Source organism: Oncorhynchus tshawytscha, linkage group LG06, assembly GCF_018296145.1.
Source record: "Oncorhynchus tshawytscha isolate Ot180627B linkage group LG06, Otsh_v2.0, whole genome shotgun sequence".
In the NCBI taxonomy this organism is placed as follows: Eukaryota; Metazoa; Chordata; class Actinopteri; order Salmoniformes; family Salmonidae; genus Oncorhynchus; species Oncorhynchus tshawytscha.
The window spans coordinates 45,148,164-45,168,238 of NC_056434.1; the positions used below are offsets into that span (position 1 = coordinate 45,148,164).

Here is a 20,075-nt window from a genome sequence, read left to right on the forward strand (position 1 = left end):
AGGTCCTGGAGTGGCCTAGCCAGTCTTCAGACCTGAACCCAATAGAAAATCTTTGGAGGGAGCTGAAAGTCCGTATTGCCCAGCGACAGCCCCGAAACCTGAAGGATCTGGAGAAGGTCTGTCTGGAGAAGTGGGGTAAAATCCCTGCTGCAGTGTGTGCAAACCTGGTCAAGAACTACAGGAAACATATGATCTCTGTAATTGCAAACAAAGGTTTCTGTACCAAATATTAAGTTCTGCTTTTCTGATGTATCAAATACTTATGTCATGCAATAAAATGCTAATTAATTACTTTAAAATCATACAATGTGATTTTATGTATTTTTGTTTTAGATTCCATCTCTCACAGTTGAAGTGTACCTATGATAAAAATGACAGACCTCTACATGCTTTGTAAGTAGGAAAATCGGCAGTGTATCAAATACTTGTTCTCCCCACTGTATATACAGTACGTGTATATATTAGTTTTTCAATCCCAGCCCCAGGAGGCCTTTTGCCTTTTGTTAGGCCGTCATTGTAAATAAGAATTTGTTCTTAATAAATTAAGGCCTGATTCATACAGTCTGCTCTGAACAGTTGATGTTGAGATGTGTCTGTTACTTGAACTATGTAAAGCATTTATTTGGGCTGCAATTTCTGAAGTTTGTAATTTATTTAACAAGACAAGTCAGTTAAGAACAAATTCTTATTTTCAATGACCGCCTAGTGGGTTAACAGCCTTGTTCAGAGGCAGAATGACAGTTTTTTACCCTGTCAGCTCAGGGATTTGATCCTGCAAAATTCCAGTTCCAAGTCCAATGCTCTAACTACTAGGCTACCTGCCACCCCACTTGTAGTTATACGTTGTATGTACTAAGACACTTCTATGCACCTTTAATGAACTTATCTTCTGCAGCAGAGGTAACTCATGAGAGCCGGTTCCATCATAGCGCTTGACGGTTTTTGCAACTACACTTGAAGAAACTTTAAAAGTTATTGAAATGTTCCATGTTGACTGAACTTCATATCTTAAACTTCTTCAGGCTAGGGTCCTTTTTTCTGAATTTCCGCCTGACTGACGTACCAAAAGTAAACTGCCTGTTACTCAGGCCCAGAAGCCAGGATATGCATATAGATTTGGTACCATTGGATAGAAAACACTTTGAAGTTTGTAGAAATGTTAGAATAATGTATGAGACTATAACACAATAGATACAGTCAGAGAAAATCCAAAGAAAAACCAACAGGATCTTTTTTTTAGAGAGCCCATGCTCTTACAATGGAAAGCATAGGGGCATATGCAATTCCAGCTCCCAGATTGCAAATCCCAAAGCTTCCACAAGCTGTCCACTAGGGATCCCGCTAGCCTGAGAGGTTTTAAAGTAATGATTGACTGTCATTTCGCTTTTCTTATTTGAGATGTTCTGGCCATAATATGGACTTGGTCTTTTACCAAATAGGGGTATCTTCTGTATACCCCACCTACCTTGTCACAACACAACTGATTGGTTCAAATGCATTAAGAAGGAAAGAAATTCCACAAATTAACTTTTAAGATGGCAAACCTGTTAACTGAAATGCATTCCAGGTGACTACCTCATGAAGCTGGTTGAGAGAATGCCAAGAGTGTGCAAAGCTGTCACGGCAAAGGTTGGCAAATTTGAATAATCTCAAATATAAAATATATTTTGATTTGTTTAACACTTTGTTGGCTACTACATGATTCCATATCTGTTATTTCATAGTTTTGATGTCTTCACTATTACTCTACAATGTAGAAAATAGTAAAAAATAAAGAAAAACCCTTGAATGAGTAGGTGTTCTTAAACTTATGACCGGTAGTGTACATTCAGCCTCTCCCAAATTGAAGGAAAATGATGATGCACAGAGAGATAAAATACATTATTTTATGTTTTTTTGTTGGTACATTTTTTGGGAAACCTGACCTTCTTTGGTATCCATGAATACACACCACTGGATTTGAGCTCACAACCTCTTGGATCACAGTACTCCAATCTTCCCACTACAACACCATTGTCCGTGTCAGGTATCGGTTGAGCTCAGCATTCAACACCATAGTGCAGTACAAACGCTTCCCTATTCTAAGGACCCTGTCATTAAACACCTCCCTCTGCAATTGGATACTCTTCTTCCTGACTGCCACCCAAGTCACAGTCTGTGCTCTCTGGTACCGCATGGCAAGCAGTACCGGAACGCCAAATCTGGGACCTAAAGGCTCCTGAACAGCGTTGACCCCAAAGACATGACTACTGAACAGTTAATTAAATGGCTACCCAGACTTTCTGCTGTTCACCCCCCAAATGGCATTGAGGAGTATACCATATCAGTCACCGGCTTCATCAATAAGTGCTTCGACAATGTCATCCCCACAGCGACCGTACATACATATCCCAACCAGAAGCCATGGATTACAGGCAACATCCACACCAAGCAAAAGGCCAGAGCTGCCACTTTCAAGGAGCGGGACACTAATCCCGCTATGCCCGCAGACAAACCATCAAACAGGCAAAGCGTCAATGCAGGTCTAAGATTTCATCCTAATACACCGGCTCTGGCGCTCGTAGGACTACAAAGGGAAATACAGCCGCGAGATGCCCAGTGACACTAGCCTATCAGATGTGCACTTTGAGGCAAGCAACACTGAAGCATGCATTAGAGCTCCAGCTGTTCCGGACAACTGTGTGACCACGCTCTCCATAGCCGATGTGAACAAGACCTTTGAACAGGTTAACATTCACAAGGCTGACAGGCCAGACGGATTACCAGGACCTGTACTCAGAGCATGTGTAGACCAACTGGCAAGAGTATTCATTGACATTTTCAACCTCTCCCTGACCGAGTGTGTAATACCTTTGTTTCAAGCAGACCACCATAGTCCCTGTGCCCAAGAAAGCAAAGGTAACCTGCCTAAATGACTACTGCCCCGTTGCACTGTAGCCATGAAATGCTTTGAAAAGCTGATCATGGCTAAAACCAACACCATAATCCCGGAAACCCTAGACCCACTCCAATTTGCATACCGCCCCAACAGATCCACAGATGCCGCAAGTTCAATTGCACTCAACACTGCCCTTTCCTACCTGGACAAAAGGAACACCTATGTGAGAATACTGTTCATTGACAACAGCTCATCGTTAAACACTATAGTGCCCACAAAGCTCATCACTAAGCTAAGGACCCTGGGACTAAACACCTCCCTTCTGCAACTGGATCCTGGACTTCCTGACGGGCCCCACCAGTTTGCTGACGACACAACGGTAGTAGGCCTGATCACCGACAACGATGAGACAGCCTATAAGGGTGAGGTCAGAGACCTGGCAGTGTGGTCTCAGGACAAAAACCTCTCCCTCAACGTAAGCAAGACAAAAGAGCTGATTGTGGACTACAGGAGAAGGAGGGTAGAGCATGCCCCCATTCACATCGACAGGGCTGTAGTGGAGCGGGTCGAGAGTTTCAAGTTCACCAATAAACTATCATGGTCCAAACACACCAAGACAGTCATGAAGAGGGTACGACAATGCCTTTTCCCCCTCAGGAGACTGAACAGATTTGGAGTGGGCCCTCAGATCCTCAAAAAGTTCTACAGCTAAACCATCGAGAGCATCCTGACCGGTTGAATCAACTCTTGGTACGGCAACTGCTCGGCTTCTGACCGTAAGGCACTACAGAGGGTAGTACGTGCGGCCCAGTACATCAATGGGGCCAAGCCAAGACTCCAGTCACCCAATTCATAGACTGTTCTCTCTGCTAACGCACGGTAAGTGGTACCGGAGCGCCAAGTATAGGTCCAAAAGGCTCCTTAACAGCTTCTACCCCAAAGCCATTAGACTGCTAAATAATTAATAAAATGGCCACCCGTACTATTTGCATTGACACCTGCCTCCCCCAATTGTTTTTACATTGCTCCTTTCACTATTTATTATCTGTGCATCGTAACTTCACCCCTACCTACTGTACATGTACAAATTACCTTGCCTAACCAGTACCCCCGCACATCGACTCGGTACTGGTGTCCACTTTATATAGCGTCATTATTGTGATTTTATTGTGTTACCTTTTTAAAGAAAATGTTTTTAGTTTATTTAGTAAATATTTTCTTAACTCTATTTTCTTAAAACTGCATTGTTGGTTAAGGGCTTGTAAGTAAGCATTTCACGGTAAGGTCTACCTGTTGTATTTGGCGCATGTGACAAATAACATTTTATTTGATTTTACCTACATGTACATAGTACTTGAATCAATCACCTAACCAAAACTATATGTACATATTACCTCAATCAATCACCCTAACTACCTTGTACCCCAGTACACTGACTCGGTACCGGTACTCCTTGTATTTAGTGCTATTTTTTGTGTAACATTTTATTTTTTATCTATTTGTAAATTTTCGTACTTTTTAACTGCATTGTTGGGAAAGGGCTAGTAACTAAGTATGCTGAGGAGTATTTCTGTCTGTAATAAAGCCCTTTTTTGGGGAAAAACTCATTCTGATTGGCTGGGCCTGGCTCCCCAATGGGTGGATCTGGCTCCCAAGTGGGTGGTGCACCCCTGCCCAGTCGTGAAATCCATAGATTAGGGCCTAGTGAATGTATTTCAATTGACTGATTTCCTTCTATGAACTGTAACTCAGAAAAGTATTTTAAATTGTTACATATTGCGTTTATATTTTTGTTCAGTATATTTAATTTCAGACATGCTTCACAAAAAAACTAAAAACAATTCAAATTAAAACTGAAATATTTACTACGCAACAAACATAACAGGATAAAAAAACAAAAGAATAACAAAATCTGAATGGCTAAAAAGCCACCTAAGGAAAAGCAAATCTAAAATGGTATGTTTTAAGATCTCTTTGAAATATGTCCACGGTTTCGGCCCACCTCAGGTTTTTCTGGCAGGCTATTCCAGAGGCTGGGAAAAAGAATTACTAAAGGCTGCCTCTCCATGCCTCTTGATCCTAGGCTTTGGGATAGTTAAACGGCCAGTGCCAGAGGACCTGAGAGACCTACTGGGTACATAACTGAAAAGCATGTCTGACATGTATTGGTGTGCAGAGTCGTGGATTGATTTAAAAACCAACAGAATAATCTTAAAATGATTTCTAAAACTCACAGGCAGCCAGTGCAGAGATCTTAAAATTGGTGTAATGTGTGCTCTGGTCTTGCTAAGTACCCTTGCTGTAGCATTCTGTATCTTTTGCAGTTGACCAATGGCCTTCTTGGGTAGACCAGACAGGAGAGCATTACAGTAGTCAAGCCGGGTTGTTATAAAAACATGGATGAGTCTCTCTGTATCAGCTTGAGAGAGAAACAGCCGCACCTTGGCAATGTTCTTCAGTTGGTAAAAAGCTATTTTGGTCACATTCCTAATGACTGATTAGAAATTGAGTTCACAATCTTAAATACTGTAACACCTAGGTTTTTTACCTAGTGTTTCATTTTTATTGCCATGAATTAAACCTTGCTGCCAGAATCTCTCTGTGCTTTAGCTCCAACAATCTCGCTGTGACGTGGGCTCCTGAGTGGCGCAGTGGTCTAAGGCACTGCATCTCAGTGTCACTACACCCACCCTGGTTTGATTCCAGGCTGTATCACAACTGGCTGTGATTGGGAGTCCCATAGGGGGGTCCACAATTGGCCCAGCATTGTCCAGATTTGGTCAGTGTAGACTGTCATAGTAAATAAGAATTTGTTCTTAACTGACTATCTGGTTAAATAAGCACCATGTTCTTGGCACTTATTTAGGGATTAGGGTTTCTGGACAGGGCCTAACTATACTGGCCCAATAAGCATATGTCCTAGAGAAATCCCTTATTTGGACAGTGGTTACAGTGTTTGACATTGGTGCTGGTCACCCTACTCTCACATTCTTAGCAATTATACAGCACCAGTCAAAAGTTTGGAAACACTCATTCAAGGGTTTTTCTTTATTTTTCTTATTTTTTTACATTGTAGAAAAGTAGTGAAGACATCAAAACTATCATGTAGTAACCAACAAAGTTTTAAACAAATCAAAATATATTTTATATGTATTTGAGATTCTTCAAAGTAGCCACCCTTTGCCTTGATGACAGCTTTGCACACTCCTGGCATTCTCTCAACCAGCTTCATGATGTAATCACCTGGAATGCATTTCAATTAACAGGTGGGCCTTGATAAAAGTTTGTTTGTGGAATTTCTTTCCCTCTTAATGCGTTTGAGCCAATCAGCTGTGTTGTGACAAGGTAGATAGAAGATAGCCCTATTTGGTAAAAGACCAAGTCCATATTATGGCAAGAACATCTCAAATAAGCAAGGAGAAATGACAGTTCATCATTACTTTAAGACATGAAGGTCAGTCAATCTGGAAAATGTCTAGAACTTTTAAAAAAAATTCAAGGGCAGTCGCAAAAACCATCAAGTGCTATGATGAAACTAGCTCTCATGAGGACTGCCACAGGTAAGGAAGACATAGAGTTACCTCTACAGAAGAAGATAATTAGAGTTCATTAGAGTTACCAGACTCAGAAATTGCAGCCCAAATAAATGCTTCAGAGTTCAAGTCACAGACACATCTCAACATCAAGTCACAGAGGAAACTGCATGAGAAAGGCCTTCATGGTCGAATTGCTGCAAAGAAACCACTTTTAAAGGACACCAATAAGAATAAGGGACTTGCTTGGGCCAAGAAACACAAACAATGGACATTAAACTGGTGGAAATCTGTCCTTTCGTCTGATGAGTCCAAATTTGAGATGTTTGGTTCCAATCGCTGTGTCATTGTGAGACGCAGAGTAAGTGAACGGATGATCTCCGCATGTGTGATTCCCACCATGAAGCATGGAGGAGGAGGTGTGGGGGTGCTTTGCTGGTGACACTGTTGGTGATTTATTTAGAATTCAAAGGCACACTTAACCAGCATGGCTACCACAGGATTCTAAAGCGATTTTCCACCCCATCTGGTTCGCGCTTAGTGTGACTATCATTTGTTTTTCAACAGGACAATGACCCAAAACACACCTCCAGGCTGTGTAAGGAATATTTGACCAAGGAGAGTGATGGAGTGCTGCTTCAGATTATCTGGCCTCCACAATTACCCGACCTCAACCCAATTGAGATGGTTTGGGATGAGTTGGACTGCAGAGTGAAGGAAAAACAGCCAACAAGTACTCAGCATTTGTGGGAACTCCTTCAAGACATTTGGAAAAGCATTCCTCATGAAGCTGGTTGAGAGAATGCCAAGAAGAGGTAAAGATGTCATCATGGCAAGGGTGGCTACTTTGAAGAATCTAAAATCTAAAATATATTTTGATTTGTTTAACACTTTCTTCCTACATGATTCCATATGTGTTATTTCATAGTTTTTACAATGTAGAAAATAGTAAAATAAAGAAAAACCCTTGAATGAGTAGGTGTGTCCAAACTTTTGGCTGGTACTGTATGTTAATGTCATTATAAGGCAACAGTTACAACACACCTATCTGATCTAATTAGAATGCGTTTGTCATTTGGCAGATTGCTATAGACCCAGGTATTTTCTAAAATAGCAATGTCGCCAAAAATGTTCATTTGTGACGTGTAATGGAAATGACAGACATAGGAAAAAATGTGTAAAGAGCGGTGACACCGTTACTCTATGCAACCAAGTGTGACATGTTTTGCTATGGCCCTGGGTTGTTTTGAGTTTGTTCCTGCTAGTTAGTATACTGTTATAGTCAGACATGAGTTATCTATTACCATCATAGCTGCATCCATTATACATTCGTGCCTCAACTATTAAAATCATACCCATAACATGATGCAGCCACAACTATGCTTGAAAATATGGAGAGTGGTAGTCAGTAAAGTGTTCTATTGGATTTGCCCCAAACATAACACTTTGTATTCAGGACAAAAAGTTGCTTTGCCAATTGTTTTGCTGTATTACTCTAGTGCCTTGTTGCAAACAGGATGCATAATTTGGAATATTTTGATTCTTTACAGGCTTCCGTCTTTTCACCCTGTCAATTAGGTTAGTATTGCAGAGTAACTACAATGTTGTTGATCCATCCTCAGTTTTCTCCTATCACAGCCAATAAACTGTTTTAAAGTCACCAGTGGCCTCATGATGAAATCCCTGACTGGTTACCTTCCTCTCCGGCAAGTTAGGAAGGACGCCTGTATGTTTGTAGTGACTGGGTGTTTTGATACACCATCCAAAGTGTAATTAATAACTTCACCATGCTCAAAGTGATATTCAATGTCTGCTTTTTTAAACTTTTTTTAACACATCTATCAATAGGTGTTCTTCTTTGTGAGGCATTGAAAACCTCCTTGATCTTTGTGGTTGAATCTGTATGTGTGGGGTACAGAGATTAAGTAGTAATTCAAAAATAATGTTAAACACTATTATTGCACACAGAGTCCATGCAACTTATTGTAGGACTTGTTAAGCAAATATTTGGCTTATTTAGACTTGCCATAACAAATGGGTTGAATGCCTATTGACTCAGGACATTTCAGTTTTTTACATTTTTAATACATTTGTAAAAATGTAATTCCACTTTGACGTTATGGGATATTGTGTGTAGGCCAGTGACAAACACATGTAATTTGAATACATTTTACATTCAGGCTGCAACAAAACAAAATGTGGAAAATGTAAAGTGGTGTGAATAGTTTCTGAATGCACTGTAAGACAGAACGTTACTTAAGCCAAAAACGAAAGTAGGGTGGTTGGTCTGGGTGGATGGGTCAGCGTATGTTGATGAATAGATACATGATAAACGATGTTATTACACGTATAACGCAAACGTCTAGCACCGGGGTTTCGAATCTTATCACGGACAACTTTAGCATTTTAGATAATTAGCAACTTTGCAACTGCTTTTTTTGTGTGTTACTTTGCAACTAGCCTACTTAGCATGTCAGCTAACTCCTAACCTTAACCCATAACCCTTAGCCTAGCTAACGTTAGCTACCTAGCCAAGGAATTAGAATTCGTAACATTTCATACATTTTGCAAATTCATAACATATTCTATGAATTGCAATTCGTAGCATGTTGTACCAATTTAAATGTGTAACATAACTTGTAATTCATAACATATCATACAAAATGGATGATGGACATCCACAAATTAAAATCTAATCAAATTTTATTTGTCACGTGCGCCGAATACAACCTGTGTCGACCTTACAGTGAAATGCTTAGTTACAGGCTCTAACCAATAGTGCAAAAAAGGTATTAGGTGAATGTTAATATAAATGAATACATATATAAACATATTACATATCATACTAATTGGTGTGTCCCGGATTTATGTATCTATGTTACATATACCCCTGAGTCCAGGTTAATGCCACATAGGCCCTTTTTAAAGGGATTAGTTGGTTTTTAGGGGCAGTTGCTCTTTAAAGGTAGTTTTATTATCATAGTCAATATACAGCAATATAAATCATAAATAAACAGTCAAATTAACATTTAGAATACAAAACATTTAGAATAATTTAGAATGATACTGCCACTGGAATACTGTGTCATGCAATCTTCAAAGCATTATGTTATCTAGGCTATGGAGAATGGGTGGGGCTCATATCCCCTCCACAGGCAAGCTCATGTAGGTCGTTTAAATTGAAATACACAATGCACTGTTATCCAGTTTTAATTGATATAAAGCATATGCAACAAGTTCCTAAAGCTCCTAATCAATGGAAAAGTGTCTTAAAAACAGTTTTAAAAACCACTGAAAATCGTTGCAATTTTCAGTCTATTTTCCAAGATATAGTCTACATTAACTTCTGAAATTGAGTTGGCATAAGTTTCAAATCTCACAATGCAAAAGAAAATCTATTTAAATACATCTCATGATTTTTATATTAGTTACAGCATTCCACAACATACCTGAGTCTGAGTGTCTTGGTCTGGCAAGATCTCGAAAATAGTATATAAAATCCACACAGTTGTCGTTTTGCACTTCGCCCCTAGAACAGAGATCCGACAGCAGTTCCAGAGCCTTTCGAAAAATCTCGTCCTCTCTGTCTCCAGGCATTTCCCACCAGCATCCTTCTTAATAATGAAGGGGCTCTCCGGCAGCTCCACAACACTCCTAACGCCTACAGTATCTAGACCCCGATTCCAGGCGCCTGGCGCATTCAGTTATCCCAAATATCACTTTTTCCTACACCAGCATTACGCAAGCGAAGAGTGGCTAAACTCTTTATCCAACGAAGTTTTCCTCTGAAATATGACTTTAGTTAAGCCTATGTCAAAACTTTGTATTCTATCTTGAATATATTTTAAGTCTTAGAATTGTACCACTGGTTGAATCCATCCACTGGAATTTGCTGTCCTCCGTTGCGTTGTGTGTTGTGCGGTGTCCACTAGACTGTGGTGCTGAATTACTGAGCTGTGCTCCTCAAGGTCTTAAATGAATGGCTTTGACTGCGTGCAATTATTTTCCAATGCACACTCACAGGAATCTCCGTTCTGCCTACCCACGGTACCCTGCACTATCGTTCCCTGCAGAGCCAGGGATGGAACAGGCAATAAAAACACAGACATTTTGGTGAATCATTCTTTCAAGGTTTGTTATTAATTGATGAGTTGTGGATTTTTATTGTGACAGAAGGCTGCTTTCCATGTTTAACAATTAACTAGAGCTTTGATCAACCTGGCATTTCTGTGTTTAAAAAAAAAATTACAGCCCATCTAGCACGTACCGTTCTGGGAACCATATGTTTCTTAGAGCTTGGTGAGAGCATGGTTGTCCTATGTTGTTTTTTTGCATACAACCTCCCCACAACTTTCCGGGAATGATGTAGGATAGTTGCTTAACGAAAAACATAATTTTCTTGGTATTTCATTACTTTAACAGAATGTTTCCTAAACATTTAAACACGGTTACATTTAAAAAGAAATGTGGTAATATTCTAGGAACGTTCTCCAACTGGTTTGACATCGAGAAGGTTCTCAAATAGTTCAGAGAACGTTAAAGAAACAACGTTCTTCTGTGGGAGATTCAGTACTTCAGTATAACATTTCCTGCAGTTTTCCTCAAAGTTCTACTTTAAGTCATGTTCTCAAATTGTTCTGAGAACGTAATAAAGACGTTCAATAAAAATGACAGGAAAACTTTAGTAACTTTCAGAGCACGTTCCAAGAATGTAATTTAAAAACATATACATTCCATTCTCAGCATCAACAAAACTCTCTCTATCCTCAAAATTGTTCAGTGTGTTCAGGTGTGTTGGCTGTGCTCAATAATTGGCCACACCTGATCTTAATGAGTGCTTGTATACTTTAAAAAAAAGGGGGGTGATTGAACAGACTAAAATGAACAGCTTTGTATGTGTAAAACAATATGGCATGCTAGCTCCATCCTGGTTGAACAAGAGATAATAGGTTCAAATCTCACTGATGCCTTGTCAGAATAAAAAAGAAGTGTGTTTGCATGATTAATGCCTAAGGAACTGCATTGTGTGTTCTATCTGTGCTTGGAGTAATAAAAAAAAGCTCATTCCAAATAAGATAGCAGTGCTTACAAGGTTTTACTGAAACATTAAGTGAACGTTTTAAGGAAGTTACTCAAAACATTAAAATAACCTATCGTTTCTGTTCTCATAGCGTTAATAAAACCTCCCAGGAACACTTTCAAGGAAATAGAGTAAAACGTTCTCAGAACCTCCCTGCAACCTAAAAATAAACATTCCCAGAACAAGCAAAACTTCTCACTGGATGAAAATGGTTCATATAAGGGGATATCTTTACATGACATGTTTTTGATATTCTGCAGAATTACAGACCATTTCCAAAGTATATTTTGACTTTTGAATATGCACCACATCATGACAAATTCTGAATTCATGTGTCGTTTAGACATATATGATATTGGGATTACTCAAAAAATCCACATGGACATTTCCTATGGCCGGATATGGACTCATTCAATATCCTCAGATAATGTATGTGACACCCTATTTTCTCTCTTCATGTTGACAAATACTAACTGTTTACATCACATACAGTATCTGTGTTTTCTCAGCACATTCAAGATATGAAGCTATATTGATGCATGCTTCTCTTGGCTGAGGTCCATATATGAATCTTGATATGCTTTTTGATATGCTGAAAATAAGGACAACTTCTGATGCATTTCTGAGTTTATGAAATCCATATTTTTCATCAATGAACAAATCATTTTTGGACATCACACTTGGTATTGACTCCTTAGATATCCTAAGACAGGCCTATGTGGAGATCTTATTTTCTCTACATGGTGACAAATACTGACAATAGGCCTACACAGTATATGTTCTCAGCACATACAATGCATATGCTCTTGACTGAGGTCCATATCAGGATCTTGATATGCATTTTTATATGTTAAATAAGGACAATTTATAATGCTTATTTGAGTTTTTTGAGGACATGCTCAATAATTTGGCAAATATGAAATCCATATAATTCGTTCAGACACTAGCTACAATTTTGGTATTCACTATGGATAAAGGCTTGCAAACCGCAAGGTAAAAGCACTCAACAATCACATATTTTCTGCTATGGGGTTCCAACTGTCCTTTTAGAATTTGGGTAACACAAATACGTGTGTTAACTGTGTGCGGTTGAACTGACAACTGGAGAAACAAATAAGTGAGATGTTTTATCTTAGTAACTAGAACCAAGAATGTTGGCTAATTTGGTCAGTGGCCGGTAAGGCTAGCTAGCTAAATCAAATCAAATCAAATTTATTTATATAGCCCTTCGTACATCAGCTGATATCTCAAAGTGCTGTACAGAAACCCAGCCTAAAACCCCAAACAGCAAGCAATGCAGGTGTAGAAGCACGGTGGCTAGGAAAAACTCCCTAGAAAGGCCAAAACCTAGGAAGAAACCTAGAGAGGAACCAGGCTATGTGGGGTGGCCAGTCCTCTTCTGGCTGTGCCGGGTGGAGATTATAACAGAACATGGCCAAGATGTTCAAATGTTCATAAATGACCAGCATGGTCGTATAATAATAAGGCAGAACAGTTGAAACTGGAGCAGCAGCACGGTCAGGTGGACTGGGGACAGCAAGGAGTCATCATGTCAGGTAATCCTGGGGCATGGTCCTAGGGCTCAGGTCCTCCGAGAGAGAGAAAGAAAGAGAGAATTAGAGAGAGCATATGTGGGGTGGCCAGTCCTCTTCTGGCTGTGCCGGGTGGAGATTATAACAGAACATGGCCAAGATGTTCAAATGTTCATAAATGACCAGCATGGTCGTATAATAATAAGGCAGAACAGTTGAAACTGGAGCAGCAGCATGGTCAGGTGGACTGGGGACAGCAAGGAGTCATCATGTCAGGTAGTCCTGGGGCATGGTCCTAGGGCTCAGGTCCTCCGAGAGAGAGAGAGAGAGAGAGAGAGAGAGAGAGAAAGAGAGAATTAGAGAACGCACACTTAGATTCACACAGGACACCGAATAGGACAGGAGAGGTACTCCAGATATAACAAACTGACCCCTGCCCCCCGACACATTAACTACTGCAGCATAAATACTGGAGGCTGAGACAGGAGGGGTCAGGAGACACTGTGGCCCCATCCAAGGACACCCCAGACAGGGCCAAACAGGAAGGATATAACCCCACCCACTTTGCCAAAGCACAGCCCCCACACCACTAGAGGGATATCTTCAACCACCAACTTACCATCCTGAGACAAGGCTGAGTATAGCCCACAAAGAACTCTGCCATGGCACAACCCAAGAGGGGGCGCCATCCCAGACAGGATGACCACATCAGTGAATCAACCCACTCAGGTGACGCACCCCTTCCAGGGACGGCAAGAGAGAGCTCCAGTAAGCCAGTGACTCAGCCCCTGTAATAGGGTTAGAGGCAGAGAATCCCAGTGGGAAGAGGGGAACCGGCCAGGCAGAGACAGCAAGGGCGGTTCGTTGCTCCAGAGCCTTTCCGTTCACCTTCCCACTCCTGGGCCAGACTACACTCAATCATATGACCCACTGAAGAGATAAGTCTTCAGTAAGGACTTAAAGGTTGAGACCGAGTTTGCATCTCTGACATGGGTAGGCAGACCGTTCCATAAAAATGGAGCTCTATAGGAGAAAGCCCTGCCTGCAGCTGTTTGCTTAGAAATTCTAGGGACAATTAGGAGGCCTGCGTCTTGTGACCGTAGCGTACGTGTAGGTATGTACGGCAGGACCAAATCAGAGAGATAGGTAGGAGCAAGCCCATGTAATGCTTTGTAGGTTAGCAGTAAAACCTTGAAATCAGCCCTTGCTTTGACAGGAAGCCAGTGTAGAGAGGCTAGCACTGGAGTAATATGATCAAATTTTGGGGTTCTAGTCAGAATTCGAGCAGCCGTATTTAGTACTAACTGAAGTTTATTTAGTGCTTTATCCGGGTAGCCGGAAAGTAGAGCATTGCAGTAGTCTAACCTAGAAGTGACAAAAGCATGGATTAATTTTTCTGCATCATTTTTGGACAGAAAGTTTCTGATTTTTGCAATGTTACGTAGATGGAAAAAAGCTGTCCTTGAAATGGTCTTGATATGTTCTTCAAAAGAGAGATCAGGGTCCAGAGTAAAGGTCCTTCACAGTTTTATTTGAGACGACTGTACAACCATTAAGATTAATTGTCAGATTCAACTCTTTGTTTTTGGGACCTAGAACAAGCATCTCTGTTTTGTCCGAGTTTAAAAGTAGAACGTTTGCAGTTTGAAACACATGCTTCTAGCAAGGGCAATTTTGGGGCTTCACCATGTTTCATTGAAATGTACAGCTGTGTGTCATCCGCATAGCAGTGAAAGTTAACATTATGTTTTCGAATAACATCCCCAAGAGGTAAAATATATAGTGAAAACAATAGTGGTCCCAAAACGGAACCTTGAGGAACACCGAAATTTACAGTTGATTTGTCAGAGGACAAACCATTCACAGAGACAAACTGATATCTTTCCGACAGATAAGATCTAAACCAGGCCAGAACTTGTCCGTGTAGACCAATTTGGGTTTCCAATCTCTCCAAAAGAATGTGGTGATCGATGGTATCAAAAGCAGCACTAAGGTCTAGGAGCACGAGGACAGATGCAGAGCCTCGGTCCGATGCCATTAAAATGTCATTTACCACCTTCACAAGTGCCGTCTCAGTGCTATGATGGGGTCTAAAACCAGACTGAAGCATTTCGTATACATTGTTTGTCTTCAGGAAGGCAGTAAGTTGCTGCGCAACAGCCTTTTCTAAAATTTTTGAGAGGAATGGAAGATTCGATATAGGCCTATAGTTTTTTATATTTTCTGGGTCAAGGTTTGACTTTTTCAAGAGAGGCTTTATTACTGCCACTTTTAGTGAGTTTGGTACACATCCGGTGGATAGAGAGCCGTTTATTATGTTCAACATAGGAGGGCCAAGCACAGGAAGCAGCTCTTTCAGTAGTTTAGTTGGAATAGGGTCCAGTATGCAGCTTGAAGGTTTAGAGGCCATGATTATTTTCATCATTGTGTCAAGAGATATAGTACTAAAACACTTGAGCGTCTCTCTTGATCCTAGGTCCTGGGAGAGTTGTGCAGACTCAGGACAACTGAGCTTTGAATGAATACGCAGATTTAAAGAGGAGTCCGTAATTTGCTTTCTAATAATCACAATCTTTTCCTCAAAGAAGTTCATGAATTTATCACTGCTAAAGTGAAAGTCATCCTCTCTTGGGGAATGCTGCTTTTTAGTTAGCTTTGCAACAGTATCAAAAAGGAATTTTGGATTGTTCTTATTTTCCTCAATTAAGTTAGAAAAATAGGATGATCGAGCAGCAGTAAGGGCTCTACGGTACTGCACGGTACTGTCTTTCCAAGCTAGTCGGAAGACTTCCAGTTTGGTGTGGCGCCATTTCCGTTCCAATTTTCTGGAAGCTTGCTTCAGAGCTCGGGTATTTTCTGTGTACCAGGGAGCTAGTTTCTTATGAGAAATGTTTTTAGTTTTTAGGGGTGCAACTGCATCTAGGGTATTGCGCAAGGTTAAATTGAGTTCCTCAGTTAGGTGGTTAACTGATTTTTGTCCTCTGGCGTCCTTGGGTAGACAGAGGGAATCTGGAAGGACATCAAGGAATCTTTGTGTTGTCTGTGAATTTATAGCACGACTTTTGATGTTCCTTGGTTGGGGTCTGAGCAGATTATTTGTTGCAATTGCAAACGTAATAAAATAGTGGTCCGATAGTCCAGGATTATGAGGAAAAACATTAAGATCCACAACATTTATTCCATGGGACAAAACTAGGTCCAGCGTATGACTGTGACAGTGAGTGGGTCCAGAGACATGTTGGACAAAACCCACTGAGTCGATGATGGCTCCGAAAGCCTTTTGGAGTGGGTCTGTGGACCTTTCCATGTGAATATTAAAGTCACCAAAGATTAGAATATTATCTGCTATGACTACAAGGTCTGATAGGAATTCAGGGAACTCAGTGAGGAACACTGTATATGGCCCAGGAGGCCTGTAAACAGTAGCTATAAAAAGTGATTGAGTAGGCTGCATAGATTTCATGACTAGAAGCTCAAAAGACGAAAACGTATTTTTTTTTTTTGTGAATTGAAATTTGCTATCGTAAATGTTAGCAACACCGCCTTTGTGGGATGCACGGGGGATATGTTCACTAGTGTAGCCAGGAGGTGAGGCCTCATTTAACACAGTAAATTCATCAGGCTTAAGCCATGTTTCAGTCAGGCCAATCACATCAAGATAGCTAGGCTTGATAGGGCAGTAAAGCTAACTGGTAGCCTAATTAGCTAACAAATAACAAAATTGCCCTTTTACCCCTATCAAGCCTCAAGGTGACAGCTAACTTTTAAAAATGCTTAGGTGTATTTTGTAATACTGGTTAATATAATCTAGCTAGCTAACTAAATTAGCCAGCTAGCGAACTAGCAAGTTGGCTAGCTAGATAGTTTGTTCCAGTTAGCTTTCTCGCCATGAATTAAGTAGGTAGAGTAGCTACCTTGTGGTATGGCTATGTGAAATGACAATATTTTCTTGAAATGTCAACACCATTTTGATTCATGATTTAAACATTGACAGTTTGGAGTGGACCACAGACCAATACTACTACCACCTTTGGTCTGGACTGTGAGCGATGACCGCTGATGACCCAATCTGCACCCATGGCATCCATAACAAACAGGGCAGGCAGGGGTATTGAGGGTGCACAATTTTAGTTTCTGTAAAATAAATAAAATACATTTTTTTGGCCTACATTTGCATCTTTAGAGCAAATGTGTTGTGATTGGAGCTCTGGATTTGCTATGCATTCTTTAAAAATAAATAGATGTGCTTTTGGAAATAGCAACTGGGATTAAATATGACAATGTTTGCCTTTCCATTCCTCGTATAGCCTTCTGCTAAGTATATGGTGCAAATGTGTGCTCAGATATGTGAAGGTGCACAATCATTTTCGGGGGCCTGAACATGTAAAATAATTTGGGTTGCTGGACATTTCATGAGTCAGATTTTGCTTGTTTTAGATGAGACATATGGGGATGACTATTACATATCAAGGATATCTATTAAAATTATGCATTTAAAAAAATGCATTCAGGTAATGACTAAAGATATCATACATTTCTGAAAATATGTGGATTTGTTTAAAGGCTTATATATGTCAGCATGTTGACACAACCTTTCTGGGGTTAATATTCTACGAATATGTAAATGGATGCAGGCGCATCAGGTGGTTTTGTTGTTGAACGTGTCTCACCACCATCTCACTGGACTCACATGGTAGCAGGGAGATTTCTGAGGTCCGGATTAGATGCATGTAGAAACTCTTCCATTGCAGAGAATATCCTAGCTCGTATATGAGATTAAGGACATGTGTATCTGGAGCATGTCTACTCTATATATCTTATAAAATATCAGATATCAGGAAATATATAGTTAAAGATATCCCCTGATATTGACCCTTTTCGACCCGGTGTCTGTTCTCAGAATGTTTAAAAAGCATTCCGTTTTACCGTTAAGAAAACGTATGGCTTCGTTCCCACAACCAATGTGAAACCAAAAACAACTTCCAAGGACCCAAATGTGCTAGCTTGGAGTATAAATAATTATTATATTTTCTTTAACCCTCAAGCTACTGACTAAGTTTATATTTTTCTATGATTGTTGCTTTTTTCAATAGTTTCTTCTTTTGACCCCAGTTGGTAATCCACCGTATGTGGCACGTTCTGACCTTAGTTCTTTTGTTATGTCTTTGTTTTAGGTAGGTCAGAGTGTGAGTTAGGGTGGGTTGTCTATGTTCGTTTTTCTATGTTGTGTTTTGTGTTTGGCCTGGTATGGTTCTCAATCAGAGGCAGGTGTCGTTAGTTGTCTCTGATTGAGAATCATACTTAGGTAGCCTTTTCCCACCTGGTTGGGGTGGGTGATTGTTTCCTGTTTTGTTGTCTGTGTCACCATTCAGGACTGTTTCGGTTTTCATTCACTTTGTTATTTTTGTATTTTGTCGTGTTCAGTGATTATTAAAGTATCATGGACACTAACCACGCTGCGTATTGGTCCGATCCTTGCTACTCCTCCTCAGACGAAGAGGAGGAAATCCGTTACAGTATGTAAAATATGTTGGTAATTTGAACTGTGTTTGAAGCCCCTTGACAAAGGCCTTCAATTAAAGGTCACCTACCCTTTAGAACCAACTTCTATGGTTTTAAACGGCCTATGTGGCATCGATAAGAGTCAGAAACACTCATTCTAGTGTCAGACTGACTGTAGATAGGATCATTTTTATCATAACGTTTGGTCATAATGTGAGTTTGTCGAAATTTACTGGGGGGTTGGTTATGGATTACTTACATACTCAATTTTGCCAATGATGCCCAATTGCCCAGAGAAAACACGTTGTGGTCCACCCCCATCTGCCATGTGGATATTTGTTGACAAGTCTGCATATGGGTGCAACGCACACACATTTCGCTGGGCAAAAAGGAATGAAAATGGACTTTCATAAGGTTGGTAGCAATGCATTTCAACAATATTGCCAGATGGCCAGGAATGGATTACATCCGACAAAGTCACTTCTGATGCCTGTCAACCGTCAAACCCCTAGTGTTTGTGAGTATGTTAGCTAAGTATATAGCGGGTACTAGCTAGCTAGTAGCTACTTTTGGTTATAAAACATAATGTGATTATTCTAGCGAGACAATTTAACGATGATACCACAGGTGAAAGGGGAACAATACTGTAGCTAGCTAAATACATCAAGCTGACGTGTAATGTGATGTAGCATTCAGAGAAAGATGTGCGTAGCTCACTTTAGCTAGCTACCTTGCTAACAACAGCTAAATGTGGGCAGCAGTTAGCCTAGTGGTTAAGAGCATTGGGCCTTTCCAAAACTGTTAAGAATAATGTCTGTGAATATAACAGAACTGATATGGTGCCATTATTTTTAAATGGCTGTTTTTCCAATGAAAGCCTATCCACCATGTATAGGGATAGGACCCAGATTCCGTTCCCTATGGCTTCCACTAGTTGTGAACAGTCTTTAGACATTGTTTCAGGCTTTTATTCTGAAAAATGAGGGAGAATGACCACATTGAGTGAGTGGACCCTGGGATGTCCCCAGAGCTGGTTACTGAGCACGACCGAGAACGCGCCTTTCTTGTTTTTCTTTTATATTGACAACGCTATTGTCCGGTTGAAATATTATTGATTATTTAGGCTAAAAACAACCTGGGGATTGATTATAAACATCGTTTGACATGTTTCTACGAACTTTATGGATACTATTTGGCATTTTCGTCTGTGTCTTGTGTCCGCATTTGAGCCATTGGATTACTGAACAAAACGCGCCAACAAAATTGAGGTTTTTGGATATAAAGAGAGACTTTATCGAACAAAACAAACATTTATTGTGTAACTGGGAGTCTTGTGAGTGCAACCATATGAAGATCATCAAAGTTAAGTGATACATTTTATTGCTATTTCTGACTTTTGTGACTAATCTACTTGGCTGCTAAATGTTTGATGTTTTGTTAGCTGAGCACTGTCCTTAGATAATCGCATGGTTTGCTTTCGCCATAAAGCTTTTTTGAAATCTGACACAGCGGCTTGATTAACAAGTTAAGTTTTATTTTGATGTATTGCA

General features: G+C 40.3%; 1 protein-coding gene across 1 annotated transcript in view; it reads right to left on the reverse strand.

Annotated features, from left to right (window-relative positions):
* Positions 1-10,474, reverse strand: part of LOC112253378 (synaptotagmin-9) — a 49,534-nt gene extending 39,060 nt beyond the window's left edge. Inside the window, exon 1 of the mRNA XM_024425362.2 lies at positions 9,861-10,474. Coding sequence (XP_024281130.1) covers positions 9,861-10,008 — 148 coding nt within the window. The 5' untranslated portion in view covers positions 10,009-10,474. The remainder of the gene's footprint in view (positions 1-9,860) is intronic.
* Positions 10,475-20,075: the final 9,601 nt, after the last annotated feature.